The sequence below is a fragment of the Triplophysa dalaica genome, chromosome 22 (assembly GCF_015846415.1).
Source record: "Triplophysa dalaica isolate WHDGS20190420 chromosome 22, ASM1584641v1, whole genome shotgun sequence".
NCBI classification, from domain to species: Eukaryota; Metazoa; Chordata; class Actinopteri; order Cypriniformes; family Nemacheilidae; genus Triplophysa; species Triplophysa dalaica.
The window spans coordinates 17,092,382-17,107,525 of NC_079563.1; the positions used below are offsets into that span (position 1 = coordinate 17,092,382).

General features: G+C 42.0%; 1 protein-coding gene across 1 annotated transcript in view; it reads right to left on the reverse strand.

Moving 5' to 3' along the window:
• Positions 1 to 358: 358 nt before the first annotated feature.
• zswim6 (zinc finger, SWIM-type containing 6) overlaps positions 359 to 15,144 on the reverse strand; it is a 54,225-nt gene continuing 39,439 nt past the window's right edge. The window contains exons 5-14 of the mRNA XM_056736469.1: positions 14,371 to 14,550; positions 12,439 to 12,615; positions 12,123 to 12,269; positions 11,431 to 11,580; positions 9,300 to 9,566; positions 7,893 to 8,028; positions 6,514 to 6,671; positions 5,483 to 5,646; positions 5,318 to 5,399; positions 359 to 5,226 (exon numbers count right to left, since the gene is read on the reverse strand). Of these exons, the coding sequence (XP_056592447.1) occupies positions 4,364 to 5,226; positions 5,318 to 5,399; positions 5,483 to 5,646; positions 6,514 to 6,671; positions 7,893 to 8,028; positions 9,300 to 9,566; positions 11,431 to 11,580; positions 12,123 to 12,269; positions 12,439 to 12,615; positions 14,371 to 14,550 (2,324 nt within the window). The 3' untranslated portion in view covers positions 359 to 4,363. The remainder of the gene's footprint in view (positions 5,227 to 5,317; positions 5,400 to 5,482; positions 5,647 to 6,513; positions 6,672 to 7,892; positions 8,029 to 9,299; positions 9,567 to 11,430; positions 11,581 to 12,122; positions 12,270 to 12,438; positions 12,616 to 14,370; positions 14,551 to 15,144) is intronic.

Consider the following 15,144-nt stretch of genomic DNA (forward strand, 5'->3'; position numbering starts at 1 on the left):
CGGTTCATTTAGACACGTGATGGCGTGATGTAGATGTTCTCCACCTTAGGAATGTCTCTGGAATATTTAGGGAAAGTTTTGTGAGTTGTGTGTGGAAACGTGTCGTTCGTTGTTTTACACTTCTATTTCCCGTCGCGGCTGTGAAAGGTCTCGTCCAGACGGCCGGGTCTGGACTCGTTGTAGGGTGTTTGGTGTCTGGCTGTCGTGTGATAAAGGATCAAAGTTAACCACTGCTCAGAATCAAACATCTGTGTTAACAACACACGTCAACAGAACACATTTACAACCGACGCTTCCTCTTGTACGGGAAGTGAACCACACGCTGCTGCCGTCGCAAAAGATTTCTTATCACTGGAGCTTGAGAAAAATGTCATTTTATTAATAGGACATCAGGCGAGAAAGGTTTATGAGTAAATCATTTCCATCCTCATTAGCATTTTGAAGTTACAAAATCAAGAATATTAAGTGAAAAACTTTAAGCAGCAAAGGCTTTAGTTATAGATTTTCAAAAGATCTCTTTTATTACCTTTTCAAAGTCCGTCAAACCTTTTCCACTATACGTGACCTTTCATGCAATAGTTTAACAAAGAACCTTTATCTTCGGCAAACATTCAAGCCTGTGTGTGAGCAATTACTTGTCTCTTTGCCATTACTTTTGACAGGGCCGTATCCGGTGTCTTTGGTCAACTGCGTGTCGTGTCAGGCCTGATAGTCACAAAGTTTGAATTTGTCACCGTCTTCACTCGAAAACTTGGAAACCACCGCTGAAACCCCCGGCCTCCTGTTGAGCTCAGCTTTGGCAGGAACATTCACAGGCCCGAAAGTGCATCATGGGAATTATGGCAGAACCCGACACAGTTTGTTCTTCCAAAGGGTCTGATGGTCTGGCTGACTGTACATCTGTGCTCTCAGAAACAGAGAGAGAGATGAGTGTTGGTCAACACGGGTCTTTATCCCATCTGCCCATTACTGCTGATAAAGAGACACCAGAACAACACTGAAACACTCATGAGAATCTCCGCATCCTTTCCAATAGGTTTTAAGCCTTTTTATCCTATTGTCTAGCTCTGAAAGACACGGTGACGTTTGTATGGTGTTCACTCTACATTATTCAGTTTTTAAATCATTACAATTTGTAAATATGTATGGAAATATATGTGTGTACTTTACGGATGTTTACGTTATGCCTATTACAACCAACACAGACAGCAAGAGGGTTTTTTGGCCCTTTTATATTAAGTTATGGGACGAGAGATAGGGGAAAGGACCATGAGCAGAAACGTAGAAAATTTCTGTTGAAATAAAAAAATCTCCTTAAATTATATTTAAAGACGTTTAACTTAATGAATATTAGAAATTACGCTCTAGATTCTAGAACTTTGAATTGAAACCAAAACTAAACTTAAACTGAAATAAAATTAAACTGAAATGGCAAAAAATAAATAAAACGACAAATTAAAATGATCAAGCTTTTAGGGCAATATGTGATGTATTCCAAACCTCCTCAATTCACATCTTGATGGTTCAAAACCATGGCAACAGCTGTAAGTTTATCCTCGAGTGTTTGAGGGTCTGTTGTGTTTTATAATTGTGTTCAACCTTATCTTTATACTCCAAGTGTGAAGGAATAACTTGTGTCAATCTTCCACTGCCGTCAGCATATCTACCTCCTGTTTAGACAAAGGTGGGGGAAGTCTTTGTGGAACTGCCATGTGAAATTGACCAAAGTGTAAATCCTGAAGCAAATCTAACTCGGAACAGAAGTTCAAGAGTTACTTAATAAACAATATTGATGATTTAAGACTCTACATAAATCAGTTTTTCATTTCTGTTCACAATGGCTCTTACAGAAGCAAGTGTAGTAACTAAAGTAAGTTCTTTTTGCTCAATATATTGTAAACCAGGGTTTTTATAATTAAGAAAAGCAAAGACATGTTGAAACATTCCTCTGAACTGAAATCAATTAAAATATCTGCCTAAATAACATTAAAAGATTGCCTTAGCAAGAAAGTGAAATAAGTTCAACTTGATGCACTACAATCATTAACTAAAATATAAAAATAAATGTAACTTTGAAAAAAGTACATTGTGAAACGGTTGAATTAACATGAAAATCATGTATCATAATCATGTTTGTGGTGCGCAAGTTTTTACATTGAAGTAATGTGAAGCAATGTTGATGTGAACATCTTAAAAAAAGAACATTTATTGCAAATGTAGTCAAATGTACGAGGCATCGTGTTGTGCGCACAAACAACGCAATGAGTTTCTTCCTCTCAAAAAACTAATTTTAATTAAAACAAAAATGTTGAATCATTAACAAGTTTATAAAACAGTGATTTAGTTACATAAATAAATTGATATCGGTGTATCAAATCTTAAATTCAACTTCATGAGCATGTTGACACGGGTGAAGTACAATCGTTGAACCTTTCATAATAAATAAAAAGGAGAAAATTATATTTCAGTTCCTAAACGAACGAAAAGAAAAAGAGCTACAGACATACCTCTATAAGAAGGGGACACTCATCAACGTTTCTGCACCAAAACAAAACAAAAACGTAGGAAACCTGCTTTTTAAAGCACAGAAGCATTCAGCTAAAATTAAAGACAGTGAAGTTGTAACCCAAGTCGGTTGGCTTTCATTTTAATGAACAAGTTTGGTAGTTAGAACTCCAGTTTGGTTATTTTAAAGCGTTAAGACAAGGCAAGAAAGAAGGCCGTTTTCGTTTCGAAACCCTACGGGAACGACTCGAAAGAAACGCAAAAATAAAACAACAAGGAAAAAGGGATTAAAAAACGTTTGAACAGTCAGACCTGCACAGCAACTTTCTGTCCTGCACAAAGTTAAGATGTCAGCAGATAGGCATGTACATGTTATTGTGCATAAAAATGAAGCGTCGTGGTGACTCTCGATTATTGTGGAAAGAAACAAGAGCATCGCCAGGCCAATCGCTCTGCGTGTCTGCGTCAACATCCATACTGTTGAGTTTACATTTCTAGGCGTTTTTGAGGCACGTTGGCCCGCGTTTCTTGCATTCCCAATTCTTAATGCTAAGGCTCGCTGCTTCGCTGGGCGTCCGTCCGAACCACCGCCGTCCCGTCCGTTCGGGTCTGCTCTGAATTTGGCAGACTGTCCCGATCGAGCGCAGTAGGTGGCGCTGCATAGATACCCAGCACACAGATTCACTGCCCGATTCCAGCCCCGACAGCGCTGGCTGTGTTCGGAATGGCACGCTACTGTACTATAGTGCGTATACTGTACACATCATCTGAATGCATAGAATGACTGTGATTTTAAATTGGATTTGAAAAATAGCGTATTAGCTATTTTTCGTAACGTAACATTTTTTCAAATACAATAGCGTATTTTTCAAAGATGACAGCATGGGGTCATGTGACAAAAATGTCTGAAATGTCTCCGGTGATGTAATGCCTACTGTTCAATAAAACAAAGAAGAAACATGAAGGAAAAAGTCGACAGTATATACTGCGCAGTAAGCGGCGCAGATTCCGAACAGAGCCCGAGGCCCGCGTTTAGTCCCTCTGATATGTTTCGTTTGAAAACCAAGGTACTGCAGCTTCAAGTATTTTGCATTACATAGAATATTCTTTTTATAAATTAGTTAACGTATACATTTTTTCAATATTCAGACATATACTATCATATATACAGTACAATAAAATGCTCTCACTCTTGTGTTCATGACCATTTTGTGTCTTTTTCCGTTTTTTTTTTTTTCTCGTTTTCAAATAGAAATCCCTGAGAATGTTTGTCGACAGTCGCTAAGTTTCCACAAGCTCAAGCAATGGGTTTGAAGCGTATGTGTGTGTGTGTGTGTGACATGCTTTCGGACGAAACAGCACTGCAAAGCTGCGCGATTAGCCTGCTAAACTGAAAACTCAAAGGAACGGGAGAAGAGTCCCTAACTTTTTGCCATGGTTTTCTAACACTTGTTTTAGTACACTGGTTCAGAGAGGAGTAAAGCTGAAGCCATATGAGGTACTCGTCACTTAGGATGGAGGTGTTGTTTGGTTTAAAGCCATATTTCTTCACTTTGAGGCTGTGAATGTTTAACCGAGAGAATTGGAGTGCTGTGTGGACCTTCGCCACTGGACAACATATACTCAGTGTGTAAACCAAAACGACCGTTCCACTCTTTCGCACGCTCTCATTCAAATAAAAGGGACACACACACAAACTTCCACAGACATGACAACGTTCCATTTTTTTCATTTTTTCATGATTTTTTTTGCGTGAAGTCTATACACATAATACCGGTGCGGTGGTTCGAATTGTTTCAGTTGTCGCATTGTTTCCACGTCTTTCTCTTCGCTTTGAACTGAGACACCATGTCAAATGCTAGCCGAACCTCTCTCGGACCAGCATCATGAGTTTCTTTTTGCCTTTGTATATCTGTTTCAGGTTGTCTATGAATTGCGTGAACTGAATGTGTCCGTCGTGCGCCATGAGAAAAGTCTCTCTGGCTTTGCTGAGGAATTCGATGAACTCGCTGTAGTGCCGCGGGCTGATGTGTGTCAGCCGCGAGTGCGTCGTGTTGATGTAGGCCCCGATCGTGGCGTCCAAGAGCTGTCTTAGCGGGGCCTTGTCTAATGACATCAACTTCCCGGAGTTCCTGCGACTGTGCAGCGCCACCATGCCGGGCGTGGTCAGCGTGCAGCGCCGCAAAATGTCCGACAGCACGGTGGCGCACTTGACGCTCTTCACAACTAAGGGGATGATGGCGGCCAGCTCGTTTTTACCCAACGAGTGGCTTAGCGCGCACGCCCACAGCACGTCGTTGATGGCCGGGTGTGTGTCCTGGTTGTAGCTCAGGTTCAAGTGGGCCATGGCGAGCGTCGCAAGTTTGTACGCCCGCATGGGGTACCCGCGGTGCTCCATGTACCGCGCGATGGTGAAGAGCTGCGTGTAGCTCATGCCCGTGGTGGCGGCGTCCAGCACGATCTGGTAGGCCGTCTCGAAGGCGATGTGGTCCTTCTCACAGAGTGTGAGGGCCGACAGCGCGCAGTTCTGAGGGTCCTTCATGGCGCACTGCAGGGCTAACGTCCGTGCGCTGCTGGCCAGGTTCTCCTGCTGGTGGCAGTCCAGGTGGAGCCGTACGATGGTGCTGTTGGACATGACGGTGGTGGCAACGATGCTGGTGGCCTCTGTGGGCGTGAAAAGCGTGAACCAGCTCTGCATGATGCTGTCCAGGGCGTAGACCCCTGCAGACACACATGAGAGACAGGGGGTTATGACACATCCAAAATTACCAGTGTGAAAGAAGTGTCTTAGTAATCCTATTCACCAACTTACCGACTTCTGTGGCACACGTGACTAACCATCGGACCATCTCGCGCCGTCGCCAGTTTAACGTCGACAGAGTCATCCGCATTACCTGCGAGGTATTAAGAACAGAAGACGTCAGCAAAACTTGAATATCGGAGTAAGACACTTAATATTGGGATAGATCGTGGATACCTGAAGACCCAGCTCCAGAGAGACCTTCAGCAGAGTGATGTCCGGTAAACTGTCCATGAGCGTTGCTATCTTAAAGGCATCCTGCGCCAGTTTGAAGATATGAGAGGACGAATGAATGTTCTTCTGTATGGACTCTAATACTGTCTCTAACCTTCTTGCATCACCTAGAAACACCGACGACGAAGCAAAATGATGTCATGAGACAAACAACCTTACAAAAGTATGCAATACAAATAACCAATGTGTTTCACTAGTTTTACTATTTCGACCACGCAGGACTGCTTTAATGCCACCAAAAATTAACAAAACACATTAGCAAATCATTTTTAGTTGCATATCATAATTAACGCAATCCGGGTGTTTTGTTAAGTTGTATTTTTTTTACTTAATAGCAACTATACCGCTAGGCTACTGCTAGTCGATTTAGTATTCTTACTGCATGTTTTTGTTATTTTGTGAGTACTTATATGTCCACCCCACACCGCCAGGAAAACAGATTTTTTTTGGTATTTCGTAAATATTTCTTGGGATATAACAGATTAATTCAAACAGATTCACACGAGTGATGGAAATGTGATGTGACTTGCCATTTTTGTAAACACAGCAAACAGTCACCAGTGACCTTGGAGAAACATTAACCGCCCAAAATCCCCCCCGACTACACACACACACACACAAGCTCGCAGCATAATGAGTCCATGAGTCAGCACCAGTGCCGATCTGATCAGCAAGATGCTAAGAAACCGACAGCGGAAATCTTCAAAACTCTCGAGTCTGGGACGAGATCACAGACTGAGATCCCCCGTTTCAGCTCTCCGCATTGCTGCGTGATCGCATGTTAAAAATAACACAGCAAACGTCTCTGAGCTTGCCGTTTCTCCAAACCCTGGTTTTATGGCCTGTGTGTTTGTCATGTGAATGCTGGAAGCAGGAAATGCGGTCCAAAGGCTTCCATTAAGCAAACAGCGCCGTTGTCAGAGTAATTGCAGCATGAGCATGACGGATGGACGCGGAGAGTGCGATGGGCTAACCTTTGGCGGCAGTGAGCATGGTGGAGGCCAGCTCGCACTGCTGAGACTCGATGTGGCTGAGGGTGAACCATCTCGGGTAGCGATTGGGGACGACTGACACTATGTGGTGAGGGCGAGACATGTCGCCAGAAGGAGATGTGGATTCCAACACTGGTAACCTGGAACACAAAGAGAAGAGAGATGAATCCTACTGATGTTCTTTTGGTTTCAAACAGGCATTTTTGTTAGAAATGCTCTCTTCGCTCATGGCAACAACTCCCACACTTCTCAAAATGTCATACAACCTTAAACACAATTTGTGTCTCTTTCCATTAAATGACTTGTTTGGAAAATAACCATGCACTATGCAAAAACTGCAATGAGGTCAACACTATTTCTAAAGTCGACTGTTTGTGTTCCTAATGAGCGTGCTTTGTTAAATCTTTTGTTGAGTCTGACCCCGTAAATTGGCCATTACTTGGCATTCAAGTCTGAAAAACCTTCATGACACAAAAAGACTTGATCTTCAGAAACGCAGACAGATGTACATAAGCGCCACTAACAATCTATCCGATCATGTCTGAATGAGTGTTCATTCATAATAAGATGATTTGGATCATTTTTAAAGGCAATGTCGAGGAGATCAGTCCAGGTCTGATACACAGGCTTTTTATAGAGAAAGTCAATACTGACTCTGAAGCCTCTGCCGCGGCTAAATTTAGGCGGATCCGCGTTCAACGCCGCCGAGCTGCGAATCCCCGGTGAAGATAATCCCATCAAAATATCATAATACCAGTCAGATCTGGTAACAGGATTTTTGTTGGTTGCTCAAAACAGGAAAATGTATATCTGCGAACGCCGTCGATAATCTGAACCAGATGTGATGTGAATAAACAACAAGATATAAAAAGCATTTCTTGCTGGAAGTGTACAGTTAGGCTTCTTTTGCTGTACAGGAGTTTTGTCTTTATATAAGAGACTGTTTGTGCGTGTGCTGACAAAGAATTCATTTAAATATTTAAAATACATATTAAAGAGATTTGTAGGAGTGCATAATAAACTAAAGCTGACACACACACAGTGTGTGTATGATAAAAGGAAAGTGCAGCTTTACCTCTGCAGCCCAAATTAGACTCAACGACACATATTTATTATTCACACTTTTTCAAAAACTCATTTTCGGCGGCCATGAATTATTTAGCAGTTTTCCAAGCAAAAGGCGCTTTTTGATTAAACCGTGCCCCAGATAACCTCCCTACACCCTACACACACACACACATCTGTAAAAACAGAGGAGATGTAACCGTAAACTCTCGGAATGAGTAAACACCGGCCGTGGGTGAGTTTGTTACTGTAGGTGGACGGGAAGGTGTGAAATGTCACTCGTGCGGGAAACTCACCGCATTGCTCTCAGTGCAATTTTGTACGCCAGTTCGGCATCGTGAGGTAGGAGGCATGTGAAGAGATACTTGGCGAATGTGTGCATGGGAACGCTCTCTCTGTAGATGAGCTCCCCGAGACCGCTGTACGGCCCACCTGAAACAAACACCAAAAACACAAACAAGAGCCGTCAGGAGAGACACACAAACCATCAACATTTAAATACACAGAAATGTTTTTTCTATTAGTTTCACGACATAAACAAAATGATTCTGACAAAAATATGCACGCTTCAGTACAATACATGATACTGGTTTCACAGTCCAATAATATTACAATTTTTCAGAAAAGTTAAAGAATACAAAAAATACAAAACATTTAAAAAATGGTTGCACATACAACTGGAACAACACTCAAAGTATTATTGAAACTTCAGTATGTAAATTAATAAAAATTGAACAAAACAACAAACAAATGTACAATACAAAAGATTTAAACTATGCAAGGAACTAAATAAAGCAAAATCCTTAAAGAGAACTTCTGAAGCATTCAAAGCACAACAATATTTTTTTTTTGTAGTAAAAGTAAAAACAAATTTTTTAAAACATTATTATAACATATATTTATAGTTATTAATACATCAACAAGCATGGTAAAAAAATAATATTGATTAAAAAATAAACCAAATATTTTTATGTTCACGGTTCCATTTTGCAACATATGACTGCAGGTGTGAGCAGCTCTATCAGAAAATCAATCCATCACATGTAAGGTTTTATTTTAGTGATCATGTTTTAGAAAGACATCGGGTCCCATCGCTGTGTATCAGCTAGAGTCCCGCCAGACGCCGACTCAGAACGCACAACTGCACAACATCTGAACACACATTACAACGCACACTCAATAAACAAAAAACTCTTATTGTTTTGATGGATTCTCACATTTGTCCAAAACCCCACAGCCAAGAGAATGTGTGCCTTCCCGTTTATTGTGCCGGCGTGACGGCTGTTGGTGAAGGCTGGGCGGATGAATCCACACAGCGGGATCAGTTTATCAGCTCCTTTCTCTTACAAAACAACCCAGCAGCGTTCATCGCCAGCTCTGTTTGCAAACACTGTTTGGTTTTCCCTCAACACCAACACACTGCTTCATCCACCACGATGCCGTTTCTAACCGAAACCAAACTTAATGGAGTATAAAACCTTTCTAAAAACATAGAAACAACCGCATTTTTATATCTGTTGATGAACATGCTCATCTTTAGCCGTGCAAAATTCTCACTCAAAAATGCTAGACATCACGCTGACGCAGGAGGACCCATTCCAGAACTGCACCCAAACGTCCTGAGGCTAGCCATTAACCTCAGTTAATGAAAAACCACAAAACTGTTGTTCATTCATCGAGTAAATATGTAAAAAAAGACTCACCCTCTAACAGGAAGACAGCTTGCTTGCGGAAGATCTTGACCAGGGTGTCGTCCAAGTCCACCTCTTGCAGCTTGGCGATCAGGTGCTCCTCGTTGCGACACACCTTCTCCTGGGCGTACAGTCCGTCGGGCATGATCCTCTGCTGACCCAATCCCATCAGCGCAGTCTCCACCGCCAGGGCCAAATACGACTCTCCCTCTTCCAGAAAGCGGCGCGTGGACGGAAACAAGTGGAGCTCACTGTGTTTGCTGGAGCTCATGGAGCCGGCTACAGAAAGAGAAAGAAGAGTCAATTGTAATTTTGGAAAACTTTGAACTGAATCGTAACAGTAGCGAGATCCTCATATGAGGATTATTCTCAGACAGGTCTGCTTGTATAATGAGGAACTAGAGATGAACTCTGTCAGGTCTAATGAAGCAGCCGGGCTGGATGGGGGACACGTCAAAGCACGCTCCATTAAACCTCTGAATGACAGAGGTCAATTATATTTTGGTCACATTTAGATCTGTTAGCTGATGGAAACACACCGACGGGTTACTATCACAATAATTGCTAAGCTTTTTATCGCCGCATATTGCTGCATATTGCGGTTTCGCAATTTTATAAATGTGAACAATAACATCATTGTGACGACATCGGCACCTTACAACCAAATCTATCCAAACCCAACTCTGCATCACGTCCAGCTTTCTTATTGGTTAGAAGTTGTTGATCTCTGCATCTAATCCTGCTGTTTAATTGGCTGTATGGAGACGGTGGTTAGTTAAAAAAAAGTGATGGTGAATGATCCGAACCATACATCTACTGAGAAGGCTGGATTTGTTGGCAAAAATCTAAGTTCATACTTCAAAATCGAGTATTTCAATCGTCTGAGGAGTCTGAAAGTGAAACGTCACCTTGCAAACAAAAGCCACGGCCTGCCGGCAAACTACACATGCTTTGCATAGGAGCCTATAGACATGCTAAACTAAAACAGGTTTTCCAAAGGACTTTTGAGCAAACCCCACCCATACAACCTCTCCTAAAGACATGGCAAATGCACTGCAACATTATAAATATAATGATAAAAACTAATGACGACTCTTTTTGGGATAATAATGAGAAGCATCAATCTTTTAATGAAAATGAAATGTCCTGATCAGAAATACGAGTGATGGGACGATGGGCTCCAAAGATTGAAGTATAGTTCGCTTTTTAAGCGAATGCGAGGGACAGCGTACAGTCCGCGTGATGCAAATTTCATCTTTAGAAAAGTACGTGTGTACTGTGCGCACACCCCCAGAACTTGGTTATCTTGCGTACCTTGCGCAGGTCACATATTCCATTGATTGCAGTAATTACTTTAACCACCAGTTGGCGACCGTGTCCTGGATGCATCGATTCAAGATAGTAGAAGGAAGCCTGACCCCTGTAGGCCCGGAGAGGTATTGCAATATGTCGTAATGCGCATGCGTCAAAACCCAAAGCAGTATACTGTTTTTTCGGTTGTATCACAAAAAGAAGTATGCCACAGGCTTAAGGTTTACTTTTACTCCACACCCCTTTCTTAAATCTGTTTCCCAATACCTAATAAAACCCCAAGCTGAGCACAAAAAACAGAAGCACACACAACTGTATCTACAACCATCATTACAGCGTTCCCAATAAAGCAATGAAAGAGATCTCAAAATCTTGTCCCCATCTGACCCCTAAATGAATTCGTAGCAGTGGAAGGGATTTTTAACCCTGGCCTCCTCCATGAGCGGGCGAGCAAGAGACGGGCGAGCACCCGCACCGCCCTGCTGCCAATCAGAACGCGTCCCAGCCCAAAGGCAACAATAGTGTATAATTGCAGCATCGTGTTCTCTGATTGTGATCCAGTCATCTCTCCAATCAAAGCTCATGAATAAGAGATGAGAACAGAGAAACATTAAAATTAAAAGTGCATTAAAAATGCAGGCGGGAAGAGGAAAGTTACGACTTCTAGGCTGAGATAAAACACGCTTTCCTTTTTACTCTTAATACACACCATATCGTTTCACCCGAGATTGAAGTATACGTGAGGATCAAAGAGAGAGTGTCTAGGGGTCTAAAAAATGCATTTAACCTTTGAAATCAACAAAAAACTCAAGATGAGAAGATGCGTTCGTACCCGAGAAGTCCAGGAACCCTCCATGCGGTCCGTCTTCATCCCCGCGGCCGGTTTCCATCAGCGTGCTGAAGAGAGTCCCGATCGGGTCCAGAGGGTGACCGACCCACCCTTCCAAATTAGTGATGGACGTCACTCCTTTATGAAGCAAGTCTGGAGAATGAAAAAAGGGAAGCATATTTGGTAAGCAAACTCGGTCTAGATCCCTAGAGCATCGCCTTCTAAAGCAACACTGTCTCTCTTGTAAAAATCACCACACAAGAGTTTTACATAAAAGTCCCGGACCCATCCGCACCGCATGGCCTCCTTGTTTGTATAATAGGAATTATGCGTGGGCACTTTTACCACAACAAGCCATCATTTGCATTTAAATGCAATTGACCCGAGCCGTGCCGCCCATGAGTGGACCTTTAGCTTCAGTGAAGGGCAAAGCCACATGAAACCTGACCATTACACACAGAATATTGTGTTTCACTGTTGAGTCTGTACGGATAATTGTTAAAACTGCTCTTTCATGTTGTTTTGGCCTTTTTGCCACTCTTTAATAAGGACAGTGGAGAACAAGAGCAAAACACCCTCTGAATATGACACCAACCCCACGCCACAGGGGGTCCCCACACGGAAGACGTTCATTTGTGGTTTACCTTCATACAACCGTTATATAAACTTGAGTGAAACTTTGGTTGTTGTTTTACCTTTCTTGTGGTTTCGAAAGAGCTCCAGCTGTTTCTGCTGCTGTCTCCGCAGGGTGTTGACGATGGCGATGGCCAATCGCAGCGCCTCCCGTGGGTAACCGTGAGATCTCAGTGCATCCACCCTTGCGCAGGCCGTGGGGACGTGTTCTGTCACACAAACCCAAAAAAAATTCAGCAACATGCAGAAGTCCGTCTGAGCTCAACATTGAAAACGCTTGTTCTCTCCTTCCACATAAAGCATCTATTCATACTTTTTTTTTGTCTTACAGCCGTACACACAAAGAACCGAGTCAAGCAAACGTCTTTTTCTGCTCACCGTGCCACAGAGGCCAGCCGCGAGAGTCAAAGAGCGAATTTTCAGTGTTGTCATGGTAACAGTAGTTGGTGTAGAGGTCGTCGTTGATAATGTGCTGCAAGTGGCTGTCTTGCCAGTGGAGATCACACGCCTCGATGGCTCGCGTGAAAACCGTCCGGTGGGGCCTGGCACCCAAATCTGAGGAGGAGGAGGAGAGACGGGGAAGAGGAGAGGAAATTGCTCTGTCATTCTCAATGCTAGCTCTGAGAGCGAAGCCCCCGGGGGCCTGTCAGTCTGGGGCAAAGCAGAAAACCTTCGCAAATAAGTCCGCAGATTAGTCCGGCGAGCTCAACTGTCGTTCACAGGTGTTGCAGATACGAACGTTGAAAAGTAAATGCCGCAATTCACTACAGTTAATACTAGAATGGTATACTATGTCTACTACGATTCAGTTATATACTATGATTCACTACAGTTAATAATACAGTAGTATACTACGGTTATGATATATTATGTTTCACTACAGGTAATGCTACAATAGTATACTAAGATAACGTCATATACCGCAATTCACTACATTTAATACTATGGTAGTATATTACAATTCTACTATACATAAAGATTCACTACAGTCAATACTACGATTCTTGTATACTATGTATCACTACAGTTAATGATGCAATAATATGCTACGATACTGCTATATACTACAATTCACTACAGTTAATACCACAATAGCAAACTACAATTCTGCTATACCGTATTTTGACATCGCTATTGTACAATAGTTTACTATAATTCTGCTATATACTACAATTCACTAGCGTTCACTTTAGTAAGTACTTAACTGTACCGTTTGTGACACAGTTTATTTTGCTAATACTAAAGAAAACTGTAGTATACATTCACAAAGTGTAATCATTTCTATAATATACTACAGCTTACTATAGTAAACATGAAAGTAGTCTACAGTCTTTACAACAGTTGGGCAACAGGTAATTTTACATGATGTCACGTTCTACCGATAAGTACTTGAAACGTGTTCTGTCAGTATTTTTTTCTCTGTTGTTAAATTTCAGCTCGACAGCAAACAGAAGTTATTTTTCTTCTTCTTTTTCTCCTTGTTTGTTGGAAGACGGATGTTATGATACACTGCTTTGTGAAAAGGCGTAAGTTACGTCATTATGAAGAGGGTGTATTGATAATAGTTACAGAACACTGAAGTATATATCAACAGTGTGAAGTACACTGAAGTACACTATATTACAATTTACTGTATATACTGAAGATTATTATTCAAGTGAGCAATAGAAATCTAGAAAGAGTATTTTTCTCCGTTTTTAGAAAGTAAATACAATCGTGCCAAAGATTTGTGATCATTATTTTCAACCAAACACTAATTGTTGATAAGTTGTATATTAAAAACAGTACTTTGCTAAGAAAGATCAAGGAGTGAACAGGAAGGTTTTCTGACTTTGCAATATTTTATATTATCAAGAAAATAACTTTGTATATGAACATAAAGCCCTGGTACAAACCAAAGCAAGGTCTATACAACATTCATGCAGACATTTTTAATCCGTGCATTTCCAGCGAACCCATGTTACATCTGAAAGATCAGCACCCATCCCTCTACAGCCCATTAAAACCCAAAGCACACATGCCCGAGGAATAAGAAAGTCATTTTTAAGCAATTACCCATCTCGACCATGAATATTCATAAGAACTCGCATCGTAAAATTTCCCCAATGCAACCCAAAAACTTTCAAATAAGAGCCCTAACCCTGGGTTTGGCCCACAGTTACGATTTGCACAGCAAGGACAAAGGGAAGCGCTGAAGCGTTATTATGGGCATTCCATTAGTCACACAAAGCCTAATAAAAGGGGCTCGGGGAGGCACGGTTGATTAAAAGACCCGCTTCCCACCCCCTCGACACGCGTGCACACGCTTACCTTGGTTGCCGTGCGCACCCTGAGGCAAGGCATTGGTTAAATTGGGCAGCTCGTTGCCGTGGTTACCGTCCTCCAAGGGGCACACGTCCACACTGTTCCACTTCTTCAGCTGTCGGAGCCAAGCGGCCTTCTGTTCGAGCTTACAGTGGGGGTTTAGCACGATGCACATCCACAAGGCACCTGGGAGAGAGCGAGAGAGACAGTGTCAACACAAAGACAGGATTTCAGAGAGACAGGGAAGATGGAGAGTTGCTCGGTGTTGTCACAATCCAGATTTGGGCCTCTTCAGCATAGCGCTTGGGGTTAAATTAATTTCCTCATAACTGTTTTTATACTTCAATTTTCAGTGATAAATAAGTACAAATATTAAAGGATAATCATTCCAGATGTTTATGAGTTGAACATAATTACAGATGAGTTTTGGATAACGATATCTCAATCCCATCTGTGAGAGGCTTGATATAACTTGTCTACGTGACTGGTTTTCCTATTTTTATTTGCCAGGTGATGAAACGGGCCAAAACAACTCTTAGACAAATCCACAAACCAGAATTTGAGAACGTTGATACACCAAACAACAAACACCCATTGACCCATTGACCATGAAAACACGGAGACATTTCTCAAAATATCTTCTTTTGCATTTCACATAAAAGAGGTTTTGAGCCACGTACGGGTGAATAAATGATGATAGTAAATGATCTGAAAATCCCTCCAAACAAGGTTTCAAACCAATGAAGCAGCGGCTTCATTTCCTCAGACAAACAAACACAT